Source organism: Manacus vitellinus, unplaced genomic scaffold (assembly GCF_001715985.3).
Source record: "Manacus vitellinus isolate BGI_N305 unplaced genomic scaffold, ASM171598v3 scaffold_3_pilon, whole genome shotgun sequence".
NCBI classification, from domain to species: domain Eukaryota; kingdom Metazoa; phylum Chordata; class Aves; order Passeriformes; family Pipridae; genus Manacus; species Manacus vitellinus.
Window position 1 is genome coordinate 10,416,144 of NW_021940535.1, and position 19,790 is coordinate 10,435,933.

A 19,790-nucleotide genomic window follows, 5' to 3' on the forward strand; every position below is an offset into this window, starting at 1 on the left:
TCCTTTAAGACACACAGTGATATCTGTTTACCCAGGGGTGTTTGCTTGCCTCCACATACTCTGGATAACTGGGCTGTCCAAGAGTAGGTGGTGTAGCAGCAACTGCCAATAGGCACCTGTGTTTGGTAGGTGCAGCGGGAACATGGAGTTGCTGCACTGACAGACAGACATTAAGAAGTGGTCTTAACTGCACATGTGGAGAAGACATTAATTCTTTACACTCTGTGGTATCTGCAAGCTCTAAAGGACCATTCCTAGGGTACCAGCTTTTCATGGGGATATGCCAAACTGCCAGGGTCATCATTGCACCTATTTTCGAAGAAGAGCTCCAGCCAGGAGCATTGGCAGCTGAGAATGACACTCCACCAGTGCAGTTTTAGCTGTGCAGGAAACTAGGGAAAGAGTGGGGCACACACACAAAAAATTCATGCTACTGGGTAAAAACCCAGTAACATGTATCATTCATACACAGCCTCTGTGTGATCACAGGGATTGGTTCTGGTTGCTTGCGGTGAAGAATATTGCCTGTCTTGATGAAAAGGTATTTTCTAGTGCCAGTCACGAGCATGAGGGGACCCCTTAAGATGAACAGCCAGGGCAGTCACCTGGTCCAAAAGATAAAAAAGCATTTCTAATAACAGCTTAAAATAGTGAAACACTTTATATTGTGAAATAACTGTACTATTTATTTAATTTACACTTTCAAACTGTCAGATACTTGAGCTACATAATGTAATGCCAACAAGGTAAAGTAGTAACCAAGAATTCATCCTTACAGGGGTTTAAGAAACAAACCACCCCCTAGAACCAGCTTCCCTCCCTTCCTGAAGCCTCCCAAATTCCTGCATATGCTGCAACTCAGCTTGCTAAATTACATCTGCTCAACTCATCTGAAGATGTTCCTGCAGGACTGAGGTGCTGAGCAGTGCACACAACTGCACATTTCGGTGGGCCAGTCAAAACCGGTTCACTTGGTAGTCTTGATATTTTCATGTCCCGCTGTTCTCAAAATTTCAAATGCCAAGGAAGCAACAGCAACATCAGCATGAGAGCTAGGAATTAAAAAGAGTAACATCTATTAGACATTCTCAGGGAAAAAGCGTATTGTTCAAATTCCACCTTTGCCTTTATGTATGTTAGAAAATTCTGAATAGCCATTAACTGCGCTCTATGTCCACTTTTCTGTTAAGCAATAACAGGTAACTTCTGATTCTGCCTTGACGCAAATCTTGTGTAGAAGTGAATTTCAGCTCAAATTCCCAGTCACTGCTACCTCACTCAACCTCCTCTGTTAAAACTCTGTAAAAAAAAAAGATATAATTTATCATGCTCCCCATGAATCTACACACACACACATTCCCAGCTTGACAGAAAAATGTGTTTTCACACATACAGCTCTTACTGCAGCGCTGCTCTGCACAGGTAGGCAGTTCCACTCCAGGTGTTGCCCACCTCCTGCAAGGAGGACGGACTGCCCCTCCACCCACAGCACTGCAGGCTTGAGATCAAATGGTGGGGCCCTTTGCTTTCTCACCTAAGGTTTTAGTATACGTATTTTGCCAAATTTTTCCTTCTGGAAACACCTTATTTTCCTAGCATTGGAACCGAGGCTTTAACACAATACTGCTTGTCCACAGAAACATGTCTTTTGGGTTTTTATAGATTCCCATCCCCCATCTTTAGCTTAGAAAGGACAGCAGCAGATCGGTCTGCAACTTCCCTGGTTGCTGCTAATGACAATACCTACTGATGCTACTCCACACTTTGGGGAATGCAGAGCTAGCCAGGAAATCCAGATGATCAGTTCACACTATGTAAGCCAATGCCTTAAGGAGCAGCAGTTTAAATCAGAAAATTCAGTTTTCTGAAACAAATTCATCTTGGCAACTGTCTTCACTGAGAAATGGCTACAAGCCCACATTTTCAAGTGTAGATTTTATTCCAGGTGGTTACTAAGCAAAATGGGTTGGTTTTGTCACTCTTAAAACTACCTGTTGCAACTAGCTGAGGATGCATCACAGAGATAAGAGTTTGACAATCCATGGCCGCTACAGGGCAACAGGGGAGCACCAAAAGCAGCTGCAATTCAAGCAGTGCCTTCCTCTTGGCATGTGACTTGGCTGGAATCTCCCTTCTGACACATAGGAAGAGTGAGAGATTAGAAACCTGTCTGTAAGAAATGAGCAAAGCAAAACTACTCCTCAATTCAACTCGGTGGTAATATGTGAGTGGAAGGGCCTGGGAGCTTAGACTACTCAGGATGGCTTACATCCAGGATCTTTGTTGTAGCCTTCTCTAAAACATTTCCAATTCTGCATGATACAGGGAGGCTCCTTAACCAGGTTCAAAGCACAGGTGAGGAGATCAAGTTTATTAGGTCACAAGGAAACATGGCAACATAAACAAATGGCCATTTAACTAAGTCTGATAAAGCTTGCTAACTCCAGGCTTCTCCTGCTTGTCTGTTGCCAATTTATCCATGTCTGAGTCCATTACAGCCCCAAGATCCAGGCTGTAATGGTCTTGGTCTCTTCTGGAGGCAAATGGATAGGGGCATGTGTTCCCTAAAGAAGGGGAGGAGGGGAAATGAAATCAGTGAATTCTCAGTGCAGGAGCTCAGCACAGCAGAGGAACTTGGCTCACTCTAATGTATCAAAACACTTCTCAATGGCATCAGCCAGAATTTCATCTACTGAGCATCTTGTGTTAAATAAGAGTGAGTGCTGTTTATTTGGACTCTGTAGCATGTGGGTTTCTGCATACAGAAATGTATAGACTGTAACAGACTATTGAGGAAGCCAGAAAAGCAGACTCAAAGACAGCGATGTGCACTAGACAGTCTAGTGCATCTAATGCTGGAATGCTACAAAATAGAATGAAAGCTGGTTCTAACAGAAGAAAACCCATCTTCCTCCATTATCATCTTCAGTGGTGGTGCCTGTGTCTCCCTTGGGGTGAGCTGATGCTTTATTTCAGATAGAAAATTTAATGTGTCATACAAAAACCTGTGAGTCAGCAGCTGAGTGTGTGAGAGGGATACTGACTGTTCTCAACAGATTTGGTTAGTCCTCAGTGTGCATCTCCTTACACTCAGCACATCCCAGTATTTCCTCTCCACATGTGCTCACGCCCCTCCTTCCTTCCAACACAGGGTACACACTGACACAATGTCGAGGAGCCAATTTTCCCAAAAGCCTACATTTGGGAGCACAAAGGGCACTGAAAGGATTATCTTAGTGCTTCAAAATCTGACTTACAAACTACAACTTCTCTATGAATTTTAGTCCAACCAGGAGCACAGTGAAGCCTAACAGTCCATAGGAGAAGTGCAAAATTTGTTTTGAGGGGCAGAGAACAGTCATTCATATGTCCACAGGGGATTAGATGAGGCAAAGTCTATGGGAGATGAGCTAAAGTTTGGCCAGCTTGTTGGGACTAGCACCTCTGTTCATGCAGAGAAGGCCACGGCATTCCCCTAAGTCTCGTGCCTTCTCGGAGATGCCACAGGTATTCTTAAACAAAAGCAGTTTTGTTCCTCATCCATACGTCTTAAAGGAATCAGCTTGCAAGTGCACCAAACACAGTCACCTTAAAACAGGGCACAAACGTCGCACTGTGCATCCAGCCAAGAACCACTGACAGGTATCTGGTTATAGAAACCAAGTGTTTGGAATAAAATAATAAATTTATAAAAACAAGCAAGCTGCGAAATCACCAAGGCACACCCACGGAGCTGGACAGGGCCGCACACTGCAGCTCAACCCAGCTGGGGATCAAAGGATCAAAGCATGCCATAAGTGCTGAATGAGAGCACTTTGGAGGAGAGAGTGCGGGGAGGGGGCAGGGACAGAAACCTGAGAAGCTCATAGTGCACAGAATTACAGGAGAAGACCATCGCAGACAAAAGAGGAGGGGAGCGCTCTCAGCCCTGGAAATTCCTGGAAGCCTGAGGGAACTCACCTGGCAGTTTGGGCCAGGCTCTCTAGAGTTTGGATAAGAGCATTGCCATCATTCTTCAGGCTCTCCAAGTGCTTCTTGTTTGAAGTTATCTGGAACAAAAAGAAAGAACTGTTATCAAAGGCTTAGCAAAAGATTCCTCTCTGTCATTTTTTGAGGGATAGGGGAGAGGGAAACAAGTTACAGCATTTATTACAATTGTAAATGGAATGTGACATTAAAGAGACTCAAGAAAAAAATCCCTTTTACTGAATAGGACTGAATTATAGGCAGAGACCAGCTAAGATGTCTTGGTTGAACAATATTCAGCCATGTTCTGAGTCCCAGTATGTGTGCAAATACACACGTCGGTCTGCCAATCCTGATTTCGTCCTTAGTATCAATGCAAATACAAGCCTCATTTTAGTCTGAATCCCAGGGAGATCTTCGGGAGGCAGTCATTTTCATTTCTCATTTCAGGTCAAAAATAACCAAGCTTCTACCAGAGTTCAGATCAGGATGTGTGGGGTTTCTCTGAGAGAAGCCAGGTTAAAATCACTGTGAAGTTAATAATTGTATATTGAAATTTTTCTTGCCATCTCATCCGTCAATACGAGTATTACCTGCACAGGACTGTCATTTACAGAGCAGGGGGCTGAGTGACCAAAGCTATGTGCCCTTTTTGCATCAAATGAATCCTGATTATAGCTGATTTTGCTTCTGATGTGGTTTATTACACTAATCTGTAACGACTGGCTTATTGTTTCTCCAGCCTTAAGTAGCAGAACTACACAGCTCCAAACGGCCACACATTTCCTGACAGTTAAGCAGGTGAATGGGAAGGTCACAAGGGACATGACATGAAGCCACAAGCACTGTAGCTCAAATAGACACTAGTGACTTGGCAGCTTGCTGAAGAAGCTCTTGTATCTCAAAAAAAATTACTGAAAAAAATGGTTTGCGTGTCAGCTCCTGCTTGCAAAGGTAAATAAATCTTGGCTGGAGACAAAGGAGAAGGGGAGGACCAGAGCAGCTGATTATTTTGATACTGGAGGAGCTAATGCTTGAAATGATGACTTCAAATCCCAAAATCTGGCAAGGACTTTTAAGTTTTAGCATGCTGCTTCTGGCCCTGTTTACCATTGATCAAGCATCTGGGCAATACGCCTTCACATCTCCCTCTTAAATCACAACAGAAGCTGTATTTACAGCTGCCATCCCACCATAATTTATCAGCAGTGATTCTGCAACAACAGTGTCACTACATCTATAATCATAACATCCTGTAGTTTAGCAGTTACAGGGAACAGGGAGCTGCCTGAAGTAAAGTAAAACATATCCTGTGTGTTGGAAAAAAACCAGTGATGCCATTACCTAAGCACAAATCATTGGTAAATCCTGATTACAGGTTATTAAACTTTTTACTATCTTGAGGTTTATATCTGACTCTCTCAGTTTATATTTCAGTAATCCACTCTTCTGTATTTATTACCTGTTAGACACAGAAAAAGCTTTGTTATCTGGGTTCTGAATGTGAGAACACCACCACGCATAATAGGAGCAATACAAGGAGAAAAATGCTTTCACCACAAGAAATTGCTTTCTGTTCCTAAAGAGTGCTCATGCCTCTACCAAACATTTCTCTACAATTTCTGCAGCTCAGCAGCCGCTGCCACATTCTCTGCACTTGCCACATTTGTGCCACTTGTTTATCCTGCACACTTAAAAAAGCCACAGGTCATGGGAGAAGGAAAGTCACTAGGACTGAATCATGCTCCATAAAACCACACAGCCAACAAAGGTTACAGTTATCTCTCATTCTACTACATCCTAATTCTTGGGTGCTGACATCTGTACAACCCTGATAGTCTCTTCACAAAATAGCCAATGGCATCATACACAGAACATTCAAAATATACTCAACTATAAAATCTGGTAAAAAGAAGAAGGTTTAATTCTGAAATGATCTATTTCCAAAAATAACTTAGTCCAACTCAGTCATAGGGTCTGACTATAACCTTGCCCATGTAGCAGCATGCCTCTCGTGTCACTATTAAGAAAACATTTCTGTGCATACAATGCACTTGAATGGAAAGGATTAAAATGGCTTTATATGCACAAAAATTGTAACAGATAGAAACAGAAATACCCATGAGATCATCTAACTCTCTGTTAGACTTCACTGTTCAGAGAAGCTTTCAGCCACAAGCAATGGGCTTCTGCAGTACCTACCCATAGGGGCTACTCCCATCTGACAAAATGCTTCAGTAAGACCCTTTCAGCAGTAAAAGTGGTAGCAAAAGGAGAGAAAAGATCAGCACAAGCTGCCTGCAGGTTAAAATCACTTAAAGTAAGTCTAAACCAAATTTAAAACGCATTTTCTTGAGAGCATCAACTAACAGCTTCACATGAGCCAAGGGGTGTTGGTAAAGAACTGGCCTGCCAGTCAGCAGTGCCACTTACACCCACAGAGAACTTGCACAGACAAAACAGGGCTGCCCAGGTTTACGCGGGCAGCTGGGGTTTCCCATCTGCTCTCCATCACCAGTGCCCAGAAAACTGCTTCCTATCCACCACCAGGCATCCGCTCCGTGGGCCTGGGAGAGGACCAGCTCTGTGGTAGCAGGAAAACGGCAGGTTGAATACAGGGTGAGCTGTCAGCAGCCATCTCAACCACAGCTGCCTGTGGTTTTGTCCTTACTCCCATGCTGTTACTGCTCTGACCGCTGGCATTTATTTGCCCTTTATCTCCAAGTGGTGGATCTGATTGCTCCTGAGCAATCGGAAGGTCTCTTGCATACGACAGATTACATCCTGCTTCACATGAGCTCCTGAGAAATATTGTCTGAATCACTGTTCACCTTTAAGATGAAACTTTACCCATGTTTCTTATTTAAAAAGTGTTCCATTTTCATCTTAATTTTATTCCATAGGTTATAATAAGTAATGATGGGACATAAAACCATCATTCACCAAATTTGAGAAATTAATGTATTTTTTACTTTGTTATCTTTTTCTTCTACCCAGCATTGCTGTGCCTTTTATCCACACCAGTCTTGTTCTCATTAATTTGGAATTTTAACAACTAGTTTAATGATCTCTTGTAATATTGCTGTTTGTTAGGACTGGCTACAACACAGATTCAATGACATAATCAATAGCTATTCCTTTAATTAAAAATGTAATTAAATCTCAGTTTAGTTGCACACTCACTGCAATTTTACAAGAATGTCAAAATTACTCTTCTTTATTAAGACCACAACCATTCAGCAGTTTTCCTCTCTTCAGTCCTATTAAACAAGGATGAGCCATAAGAAATACAAGAAATAGTTGATATGTAAACTTCAGTGTTTCCTAAAATTTAGGAAAACTGTTCAGCTATTATGGTGCTGCTAAAGATGAGTGCAGAAAACGAAACAATACAAAACATCAGCTGGAATATTGACTTCGCTAATAAATCGAGGAGTTTTGCATTCTTGCGCTAAGAAGGGATTTTTGTAATTCAAATTTCAAGAAAGCATAGAAATTTAGGGGACAATTATTTTTCTTAAGGTTGGTTTCATAATACTGAACTGCTTTCTCTGATTAGTCATAACTCACGCTTTGTAATTTACAACTCAGATAAATGACCTAAGCAGTAAACTACTTTCTCACCATTTTGAAGAGAAAGAAATGCTCCTTCTCTATTGAGGTCTCAAGTAACCCAAAAGCTTGATGTCTGTGACGTAAACTGAGAAATAATGGAAAAAGAAGGAGTTTTTTATTTGAAAGTTCTTCTTGGTTGAGGAAAGGTTTTTGGGAGCATATGTAGCTGCACCTTCAAGTGTTATCTTCTCAAATAAACAACTGCTGAGATGTTTGCATGCTCAACAGATGCTTTTCTACAAGCCACCACCGTGTCTGTATATACAGACACAAGCAAGACACCTCAAAATGCTCTTTCTCACAAACTGTTTCTTTCTCTTTCCCAAACACACCTATTTTAACCTCATAAAGTGATGCTTCCTTGCTTTTTCATAAATACTTAATACAATCAAGCTAATTACATTTGCAGGTACTCAGTTCTTGCTCAACTTTACTGACACTGGCTGAGAGCACAGGTAACACAGGAGCTGCCATGGTTTATCAGAACCACCAGATGCTTGTAGGTCCAATGTTGGCATCACTTAAATATTGACACATGCTGTTAATAAAGTATCACTTAGAGCCTGTTGGAGGCTTTTCTGTGAATGGAAATTGTATCTTTAGCTAATACTACAGTAAAACCAATCAGCAGTTTATTTTTTCTGCGGACTAACTGGGACCCTATGTAAGATATGAAACATAATTTTAAAAACTAAGTTTTCAGACTAAAAAAATTAAAGAATTAAGCACACTCCTGTTGCCCTCTAGACACTATTTCAAAGAATGTCTTCACAGTAAGTGCTGTTCCTGCAATTTTAAATATGCATCTCAGACTTCTCATTCCTACTTCCATCTTTGACTGGCTGAAGGCACTGTCAGTAGGAGAGCCTTTCATCCCCAACCAAAGCTGCTGTTTCAAATGTCATCTAGGCTAGTGGTGACTGAAAGTTGATGGCTATTCACAGCTGCTTAGTGTGACCTTATTCCCATTTTTTAAGGAACAAATGTCACGAAATATAGTGGTGTCAAAAATATTGCTATAGCTGATGTGACAGCCCAGCAAATAAGTCAATGGGATGGTAACTTCAGAAATGAGGCACAACGCCTGGGTTGGAAGAGAAAACCTTCTAGTATTGTGACCCATCTTATGTCTATCCCAGGGCATTTAATGGTACTTTTCCTCCCAGGCTGTCAGTGTTGAGCTATTCACAAGCATTGCAGTAATCAAATAAATCATGTCACTTGGTTTGTCACTCACAACTCATGATGACATGGCCAGAAATATGCAGCCATTCCTTCTCAATGGAAGAGCACAATAACCAAGCAAATACTGCAAAGAGAGTCACTCAGATGAACTAAAACTAACAGATCCATTGGCTGTGGACTTACTGAATATAAGCATTTATTTCATTATAGGTTGCTCTCCAAACATATACACTAAGCTAGCAGTGCCTGGAGGAAGTATAACAAATGAGCTCCTCACTTCCCATGACAGATCAAGTGGATCTGTCACTTCTGTAGGCCTGCACATTTACTCTTACAAAGTAACATAGAGTAACGTTAACCTCTGCGTAATGAAGGGCCAGACCCAATAAAGAATTTGGAGCCTATAAACTGGAGGCTGTAATGATTATGTTTTAATCACCAAACCTCAGAGAGGAATCCCAAGCAGAGACTGAGATACCCGGACAATGCATGGGGAGTGCGTAGTTGCCAAAGGGCAGGGAAACCTGCCTGCTGAGAGTGAAGTTACCCAAATTCGCTCTCCTTTTTGGAGTTCAGATTGCTAACACAGTAAACGAAAACTCACAGTCCAGACAGTGAAGATCACAACTCCAAGCCTTTTCTCAGGCTTGGAGGCCCCTGTGCAGCTGGCTACGGGCCCCTGTGCTGTCCCGTAGTCCTCTCTCCTTTTCTAGGCAAGTGAAGGTCACATCTTTGTCGCTGCAGCACCGTTTCCACTGGACAGACAGAGGCAGGGAGGTTTGGATGGTTCCCATGCAGGGAGTGAATAACACTGGGTCTTGGCAGGGAGGCAAGAGGTAACACGGCTCTGCAGGTTGGAGAAGTTAAACGTGAAGTCTCATTTACCAGGGAAGCAGTCTAGTATTAGGCCAATTTTATATCTGTGGCAGAAATTTTCTAAAAGATAAAAGCAAAACAACTAGAACCAGCAACGAAATTCCCAGATAAATACATTGGTCTTTTGTGAGGTGTTTAGTCTGACATTGGTTAGACGTGCTCTCAGCAGGTACATGGGATAGGACCCTTTAAAGTGCTAAGGTACAGTCCATTTACAGGTTGTTCAATGAAAATTAATGGTAACTCTTGCCAGGCTATGCTAGTGTAGGACAGTGTGCTCACAGGATGGTCACAAGTTATTTTTGTTCTCCATAATGTATGACAGTTCATTCTAAAAGGGTAAAAACCTTCCTGGCATTGCCTCCTTGCTCTACTCTCTTTTCTACACATGGTTCAGCTGGAGAGAGACACAGAATACGTGTGTGGGAAGAACAAATCAAGTAGGACAAGTTATATTTATGTTACTAATTCCCAACTCATTTGAACAGGCCTGAGCAATGCTGCTGGACCATAAAAACAAGCAATGAAAGTTACAAAAGCATGAGTGTTCCAGGTGTGCTTTGGCAAGCACACTGCAGTCGGGGATTGCAGACACCCAATTACAAAGACTTTGTGGCCTTCAGATCCTGCAAATACATGTGAAAACAAGCAGGTATCTGTGACCAAAAAAAAAAAAAAAACCCGAAAGAAAACACACACTACATCAGACAGCTTAGCTCTGATTTTAGAGTTCAAAAATCTTTTTTTTTTTCCCTTTTTATGGATAAAATTCTTGTTGCACTGAAGTCAGCAGCAAACTCCTTTTGATTTTGATAAGGCCAAGATTTCATTCCATGTGTTTTGTTTTCTTCTAATTTGTATATGTGTAGGCAGGTTTATTCTAAGTTCAAAGCAATTCCTACCGGTGACTTGGAACCGTACCAGTTTCCCGGCAGCCTGAAAGCCACACTGTCTCGAGGACTATTCACAGAGAGACAAGGAATGTCTCCCACATGCTACATAATTGTTAATTGATTTTGGATGTTTCTTGACAACTTCCACTTTGAGGCTATTCTCTGCCCTTCAGCATATACATTTTGCACACAGAGACATGCTCTGTGATTGTTGTAAAATTGTAAAATTACCAACTCTAAGTGGCATAAGAGAAGACCTGTAAAACCGCAGGGTAATTATTGAACAGAAGACTGCTCTCTGTCTTGATTTTTTTAAATTTGGTTTTATTGCAAGTAGTGTTCTCAGTTCACTTTCAGGAATTTAAGATGTCTTTATAATCCAGAAAATATCCATTATTGCAGTTTCCACTCTCTGTCATGAGGTGAAAATATCTGACTTAAGAGAACTGGATAGGGCAACCTCTTCACATCCATTATATAACCAGCTGACCACAACAACTTCAGGAGTCCTGTCTGGCAAAACATGTCTCAAAGGTACTACAGGAGACTTCCACACAGGGTTGCAGTGTTGACAAGTTATGCATGCTCATAAGTCAGCCCAACATCAATATAACATAAAAATAACCCCTTGCCACCCTGTTGCTGGTGATCTCATCCACAAGCACAGGTTCCTCTGTCACCTGTGTGTCAATAACTCCCCTGAGGTACCACTTCAGAGTAGTTTTGCTCTCTGTCCAGACCATGATCCCAGCTACCTCAAACATCAGCTGTAGCTAAATAGGGTCACATACTAAGCTGACACAAAACTTGCAAGCCCCTGGGATCCCTCTTCCACGGTTCCCAGGCAGTTTGCCTGTCCTCACCTTGCTGGATCTGATGAGACCATCATCCCCCAGGTACATCTTACCCTGATGGTCTCTTGTGACTTCCTCCTTACAAAAGGAACAGGGAAATCCACTGGAATAATTTTTTTATTGCCACAGTTCATATCCTACATTTATGTTCCTTTAGAAGCTGTTACAGAGGTTCCTGCTTGTTTTGGACCAAAAAATCTAAAAGCAGTTATAAACAAACACTAAAACAGATTCTTTCCTTATCTAGACTTCCCCTCAAGTTCATCATTCTCTGAATCTCTCATATTGAAATATCCCTCATAATTTTTCTTTCTCTTAATCAGCTTTTTTCCTAAAATTTCTTTTCTCCTAAAGTTTCTGACAAGTAACTCCCAATACCTCTTAAATGTTGATTCCCATAACTCTTTTTCCAGTGACATTATCTTTTACGACCTAATTAGTTTGTTTTGAGTTACATTAAACTTCCATTAATGTGCTCCATGGGTTAGGGATGGCCTTCCTTTTATGCACATTTTCTTTTCATGTTTATCTAGTACTGCTGAACCTGAATCTTTCCTAACATATTTCTTGCTATGACAATTCATGTAATTCCAGACATTTACACATTTGTAAGGGTAAGAATTATTACCACAGATAGCTCATCTTCTTGCTATTAGGAAAGTCAGTGACACCCAGAGCATACTGGAAAGTGCTTACCTTTAAATGGTAATTACCATACAAAAGAAGTATGCAAGCAAATTTTCAATTTAATAAACGCTGTTATATCTAAGGACACAAAACCTTGAGCAGCCATGCAGTGATGCTCAGGTGAAGTGGGCAAACCCCTAGGAATGGTCAAGAAGTTGTAGTTTACTGAGGAATTTTAGATTTAAAGGATACAGCCTCCAAAAAATAATATCTCCAACCCGACATTGTTTCTTGTCCTGCTTTAAAATGTTCCTCAGAAAAATAGAAGACAGAGTGATGTGCAGGGATGCTGTCCAAGTTGTCCTTTTACAGATCCACTGGTGCAATACAAGTCTGATCAAGTATGTAAAATCCATAACTTCCCCTGAGTAGAACGTTTATATGGCATTTATCAACTTCTATGGAGGATGAAACAAAATTAGAAGGTTCATGCTCACATTGGTCATAATCTGGACTCAAACACAAGATTCCAACTAAAAATCTCTACAGTTTGGCTTAATGAATTGGATTTATCATTCCAAGAAAAGCAGGAATATGATGAGTTAAATTAAGAACTAACACAGATTACGAAAAATACATCCTTAAAGAATAAAAAAAAGCACCAAAATCTTGTTAGAAAAATCATGATGAACTATGATTTTGATTAAAGCATCAAACATTAGTTCCTTTCTACTCCTTATCGACTTGGTTTCTGTGGACACATAAAACTTGGACACAGAACCCTTGAGGTTTTCCTTAAGCACCAAACAAGGATAGTCTTGCATATACTGGGGGAAAAAAAAGATACAAAAAATGCTCTGAAGATTTTTTTTATTAGGGGAAAAAAGGATCAGTATATTCATGCTTTATGTAAAATGCAACTAGGAATGTAAATGACTGAACAGGGATATAAGTCTATAAAACACCAATTTCTGAGGAAAATTTGGCTTTATGTAATGGTTCAATTTCCATAAAATTGTAAAAACTGTCATAAAAACAAATGGACTTCCAAAATCAATGCTTGCTTATTGTCATGTGACAGATGGCTCTGGCTGCCTGACAGAGAGCAAACAGCCACCTAGTTGCTCCTCACTGACCTCAGAGAGAATAATTTTGGTCTGCTCACTTTTTTATTTAACAAGCCCAGTTGCATTTAGGTATCTTTACAGCAGCTAGTAAGTCATCCATGCATAATTACATAGAGGAGGTCAAAAGGAAGTAATAGTGATGAGCCCAACAGATGACACAGCTCGGCAACCCCAACAGTATTTCCCATAGTATTGCACTATGTGAAATTACAGTGCACTGAAACACCAAATGAGTCTGGCAATACTTTTGTGCCCACAGAAACAATGAATTAGGACTCTGTAATGAAAACAACAGTGATAGTCATTGGGAATGATACTGCCCTCGAATTATGAATCCAATAAACAGGTTGCAGGTTTCAGAACTGCCAGTTTCACTGTACAACCCGAAGCAAAACATCTGTCTGTGTGAAGAGAACATATTTCTCATTGCTGACCACGGCAGTACTGCTTTTTTAGACAGCTCCTGTATCTATTCATAATCGTACTGGGCTCCCAATACCCAAATACCAGCACAGTGATAATCACTGGGGGGTGGCTCAAAAAGTAAACACATTCCAAACAAGTGGGTAAGTACCTTCCTTAGGAACATGAGTCCACAGTATGCCAGCCACTGGAATAAAGACTTTTCATTCTTGCTGCTTTCCAAAATTAAGAGCAGATCCCATATTTGTTTCTCTCCCCTCCCCCATCAGTGTCATTAAAGAGCAGCCACTGCAGATTGAAAACAATCATCAACCAAAATACCAGCCCAAATCTGCACTTAACAGACACATATATACTTACAGACACACATATACTTACAGACTTACACTACTTATTCCAAATAAACATAGTAAGATTTAAAACAGAATGAATGATTCAATAGGCCAAGTTGTGAGTAAGCATTCACAGCTACTTCAGAGGTCATCCTCCCTCACTGCATCTCGCACTGTAGATAACCACAAGTTGTCAGTATGTTCAGGTTTTGCCTTTTCATTAAGTTGTGTTTGGACTCCACATGCTTCAACCTCTATGAGCCCCAGCTGATCTAGTGACATCAAGAAACTAGTGATTTGATAATTTCACATCGATTTTCCTCTCTCTACCTTAACTCACACTTAGCTTACTATCAGTTTTACTGAGGACTGTCAGGAAGAGGTTCCTGGGGTAGCTTTCCTAAGTTTTTATCATTTCATTGAGTTGTAGCTCCTGGCAGCCTGTCTATAAGAGAAACTCTTGCAGCTGTCTCCAACATAATACCATCTTATTGTCCTTTATAATAGTATTTCAAAATACAGATGAATGTAAGCACTTCAGAGTTTTTTCACTGTGACTGCAAAAACAAAGGGGCTTTAAGACAAGGTTGAATGATTTACAGCAGAAACTTGCAAAGAGAAGATAAATCACCTTTTTCTCTCAACACAGGGCTGTACAGTCATTTTCATCTTTTATCAACTGCCATTTTCACACATGCATGAAGTGCTCTTATTATGCTAGGGAGCGAAAAGGATCACAATCTTCAACCTGGCAGTCTTCTATCAACAATAGAAGAAAAAGATACAAAGACCTTGAGTCCAACATGATGTCACTAACTGGTGGCATGAATGGCAACATATTGCTTTTCTGTTAATAAGGGAAGTCAGGGAATACCAATGCTCATTTTATTTAAGGATAAACTCAAGTAGCTGGTAACTCATGCCCGACAGTATAAAAAGAAGGGTGATGTATAACAATTCTGCATAATACTTGACAGCAGATGGAGAGAGGGGAGTAAGACTTGTTTGTGCATGTGGTGGGGGCATGAGAAGGACAATTTTGTCCCAGTGCAACTGCCCAGCTGTGATCACCAAAGCGGCACAAAGCAAGGAAGAACATATCACAGTGTCAAAAAACAAATGTAGAAGTTATAAAATATGTGTTTAAATTGTTGATCCTTTTCATGCAGAAGGCTCTGTCTGACAGTGTTACCACAGATACTGCAGCTTATCTTTTCTATTGTGTAGTTAAACAAATTTTAGCTAAACTAGAATAACACAATTAAGTAAAGAGTCAGGTACGTGAGCTAAAGCAGTTTAAGAAATTATCAGCTTCTTAGCTAGAATGTGAAACCTGCACTCACTGAATGGCAGTGTTATGTGGGCTGGCTTGAACCACCACTGTTGGTGATTTACACCAATCTATTTTACTCCATGCTGTAAAAGACTGAGGAGCCCAGAAAGTTAGCTGTGTTATCTCAGGAGAGTAGCATTAATTTCCAACAGAGCAAGCAACAGCTTTCTCAACTCCTTTGCCTTGATGGCATTGTGATGGATGTCCTAATTTTAAAAGCTCACTAAATGTTAAACTTCCAAGCAAGAAATTGATATCAAAGGATAGTTGCTAGCACTATTATTTTTTAATGCGTCCTTATTTTTAGAAAACGTGTTTGAATTGAGATTAGTTACATCATCAGTTATGTTGTCCAAAGGGGTTTTGTTGGGTTTAGTTGCTGTGGTTAAAAAAAATAATAAAAAAAAAAATCACTGTTTCAACTGTTTGATCCATTTCATTGCCAGTGGTTCCTGTCCCCAAAACAGGAAGGGGAGAATAAGATCCCTGTTTTCATCTCACTTGCTCTTGTTCACAACTTAGCTTGGACAGCCAATGAAGGTGGGCCTGCATGAATGCTGGGATCAGACAGGTTTCCAGGTCTGTTGAGTGGGGACAGCAGAGAGGCAGGACAGCAAAGGGAGGGGGTGGCAGACCAGGCAGGGCTGCAGACTCCACTGCAGCCAGCATCTCAGAGCCTTTAGCATGAGCTCCCAGACTTTTGTCATTAAAAGGCGAAGACAAAGAGGTGAAAAGTTGAAAACTTTCAGCAAAGAAGTCCACAGAAAAGGGGGAGTCTGTCGCAATAACACAAAATCTGCTGAATTTCCAAAGAAGAAATCCTTTTTCCTATAGGAAGTAAAAAATTTAATTTGTATCAGAGAGCATTCTCTGGAAGCAAAACTGACTGTTTCTCTTTGTAACTCTCTAATACAGCAGAGACTGACCTTTGCATCCTCATTTTGATGTTTATCTTGAACAAACAGCCTAGAAGTCAATGTCTACTGAGAAAAAATTAGGGAAGTGACTTTTCTCTAAAAGTGCAGAGCAAGTCCTAGGGAAAACATTTATTAAATATGAGTCCAGCAGCTGTGGCTGAATGTTAACCAGCTTTGTGATGCCATGTTTATCTGGCTATGAAATGCCTGCTGAGACAAGTTAAACTTCAACAATTCAGTCTTCCAGGGGTAGGAGAACAAACATTTTATTTTATACGTGCTTCTGCTTTTTGCTTTTATCTTGTGGGTGAATGTAGCGTTCAAGGAATGGATATGACTGACTAAAGGCAATGCTATTGAATGTAAGGGTTCTGACAAACTGTGCCCACACAGATGGGCAGTGAACTTGACACCCAGCTCACAGCACCTCCCCTTGTGCACTCCTGGCTTCAGCTGAACAGGCAGTTGTATGGAACTGTGTACAAACTGGCTACTGCCAACCCAGCTTTCAGGTATGATCTGATCAGGCTGTGAACTGGGTATTTTTTCCTCTCATTTTCTCTTTGACTATGGGAAAAAAAAATCATAAAGTGCTAATATCACACAGAGGTATTCATAATAAATATGCACAGGTTAAAAATAAAGCATTTTTAACTCTATAAAGCACTTCATTTTCTTTTAGAGGTTTCACGTTTAAACTCCTCAGATATTTTTGACGATGAGCAGCTAATTACATCAGTGTTTTGCAATTGCCATTGCACAACTCCCATGAACAAGGTGTGCCTTAAAATTAGATGTTGCAGCCCTTACACTTAACCTGATTAGGTCAATAATTTAAATATTAACACAGTTATGGAAACGAAGGTAGACAGATTCTTGTTAAACAAGAAGTCATTACATACTCTTACATTGTATTCTTTTAAAACCACAATGTTTTCAGATGCAGAATGAGCACCTGGATGTCTGCCACAACATACTGTCTTTTGCTCCTTATACCCACGGTGGCCGTCAATCTTACAACTTTGTCCTCCAGGACAAGGTAACTGAGTCACAGTGCAAACTTAATCACGTCACAACGCAAAGCTGATGTGATGATCTCATTACTGTTCCAGGAAAAGGAATAAACTCAATTACTATTGACACCAGCAAATCCAGCTTTCAGCAAAGACCTATGAAGGCCCTGACCACATAACAGAGAGAACAAGTAGCATGAGTGGCACTCTATTAAGGAAACTACTATCGTAAGCGAGATAGTGACAATGAGATTTTAAAGAAAGTCTCAGTGCTTTGTCAGAGGATTTTTGAATTTTAAAGGAGATTTGAAGTTCAGCCAAATCTATGATCCTTTTTTTGGTAAGGTTAAGGTACCTGGAAGTTACCTTTATGTGAGGATAAAAATAATTCTGTACATTAAAGAGAGATTTATTGTACTATTTCAAGCACTCAACCCAATCTGAATTGGCTAGGAGGTTAATTTTGAAGATCTTCACCCTTTTTTTAATACTGTATTTGGATTACCCTTTAGCATAGTATCAGACATGCAGAAACAAAATCTAAAATGACTAAATCTAACTTAAAAAGAATACCTGTCTGATCAAAGCCCCTAGCTCACCTGTGTTGCTTTTTTTGGTTTGTGTATTTTTGTAAAATTAACTAGCAGGAAAAGTCTTACCTTCTAAGAGTTGCACTTAAAACTGATGGCTTATAAAGATTTGAAGAATGATTGGGATTATCATTCTAAAACAGCACCCAGGGGAACCGGGTGGATCAAGGGATTGCTAATGAGATATTGAGTCTTTCACATCTAAACTGCTGATTTAAATTCAATCCAACACAAAGATCCTCCAACAGGTGGACATTTGATGATTTGTAAAAAATGAGGTGATGTTCTCACACTATTCTTAGAAGATACACCTTTTAAGAGCACTAGAGCATTGAACTGCCAGGAAAATCGTCCCTCTTTGCAATGAAACCAAGGAATGAATTGACAATGAAACAATTTATATTAACTATTATCCCTCGATACAGCAATATAAAGCAAGGCTTTGGCTTTCTGGATCAGGTTTACTTTCCCCAACCTGTTTAAAATAAGAGTTTCAGCCTCTAAGACTACTACAGTAAATTCAAATTAAACATTTTAGTAAGGTAAAAATTACTGTTTAAGTTCCAGAGTAGCTATATTGAGCTTTAATGACTTATAATTTACAGAAAGGGCAGTGGTAGATGTTAATGAGTGACTCAGACTACTTTCTATTATGCTTTTCTGCAGGAGCAGTCATTATCACATGTCAGTTGCTCAGAACATAGCACTCTCTAGTTCTCCTTCTCATTTAATAAAAGCCAATTAATCATTTCCAATCATTTATGTGCTCAGTGAATTTAGAACCTAGTTTCACTCATAAATTACAGTAAATGTATCATTTTAATTAACTTACTAGTCATAGTTGTTCTACAGATGTTTTGTTTTGTTTGAACATACTTCAGCCTATGAACTATTTGCAACTCTTATTACTGTGATTCTCGATTCACTAATGGGATCTGTGACAGATCAATTGTTTGACATAGTATTGTTTCCCTGTGCTGACTACTGGGTCAGATTGAGTCCACCTCCTAGGTGTAAAACTCTTTGCTCTCGGTACCTGATATAACTATCTCAAATGGCTACCCTGCAAACTAAGCCCACAGTCAGTTGACTGCCCACATGCAGCTGGACTGACCTTTACCTGTGTATGAATCAGTGCGTTAGCCACACATTAATTGACATAGAAGGAATAGAGCCTGTTCCCCTTAAAGAGTTCTTTCCTTCCTCCCAAAAAGTACTCCTTTCACCCTAATCCAAGACCCTTCTCCCTGTAAGAACCTCCCTCACTTACCACACATGTGCACACGGGGAACCTGTCAGAGCTATCAGAGCAAGACCCAGCCATGTGCTGGGTGGCACTGCATGGAATGGGGAAGGCTAGATAAGTTCTTTTTTGCGTTTTTCAAATGATCCCTCTACTGAGTTCATTTCTCTACCAGGGAAAACAGCTTCTTCCTGTGCTAGGTCCTAGGACAAATCCAGAGATTGCCCCTTGGAACAGAAAGAAACAATGTGGTCCCTTTAATTAATGGAAGCTGCTGATCATCCACAGATGTTTCCGTCCATGGCACCATCAAAAAGCTAATGCAGGTTCTAAGATGACCCCTTTACAGCAGATATGCACAGCTGGCCAAAGCCACCAAACATCAGACAGGTTCCTCAGCAGAGGTAAAGAGGGACACCACAATATGTGGAAAAGGGCAAAGAAGATACCATTTCCTCTCCTGCTAATCCTCTCTTACTTTCTTCCCCTTGTGCACTGCCTTCTGTATCCTGGTCATTCCAAACCCAGTTTGTCAGCCATCCCTCCACAGATGCCCATGAGTAGGTGCTGGAAATTTGTCTTAGGGGACAAAAGCAGTAAACTTAATTCATGACAGGGGTCACGTTCCTTCACATCATTAGAGGAGGTCACTGACACATGCACAGCCCCATCTCCCAAGACATCCTGTGTGTAGGGACAGTGATACAAGAAGGCAACAACCACCACCATCGGTACTCTCAGAGTCCTTGAAGAAGCCCTGGATGTGGTCCTCTGAAATATGGTTGGTGAGAAGGAT

The 19,790-nt window shown here is 40.6% G+C and overlaps 1 protein-coding gene across 6 annotated transcripts in view; it reads right to left on the reverse strand.

Moving 5' to 3' along the window:
* Positions 1-257: 257 nt before the first annotated feature.
* The window catches only part of ULK4 (unc-51 like kinase 4), a 219,654-nt gene continuing 200,121 nt past the window's right edge, over positions 258-19,790 (reverse strand). For 3 of the 6 annotated variants that reach the window (XM_029961912.1, XM_029961910.1, XM_029961911.1), the window contains exons 36-37: positions 3,961-4,049; positions 2,417-2,564 (exon numbers count right to left, since the gene is read on the reverse strand). In XM_029961912.1, the coding sequence (XP_029817772.1) occupies positions 2,474-2,564; positions 3,961-4,049 (180 nt within the window). In that variant the 3' untranslated portion in view covers positions 2,417-2,473. Of the gene's footprint in view, positions 1,053-2,415; positions 2,565-3,960; positions 4,050-19,790 lie in introns of those variants that run through there. The other 3 variants (XM_018075381.3, XM_029961913.1, XM_029961914.1) reach the window with 3 other exon arrangements.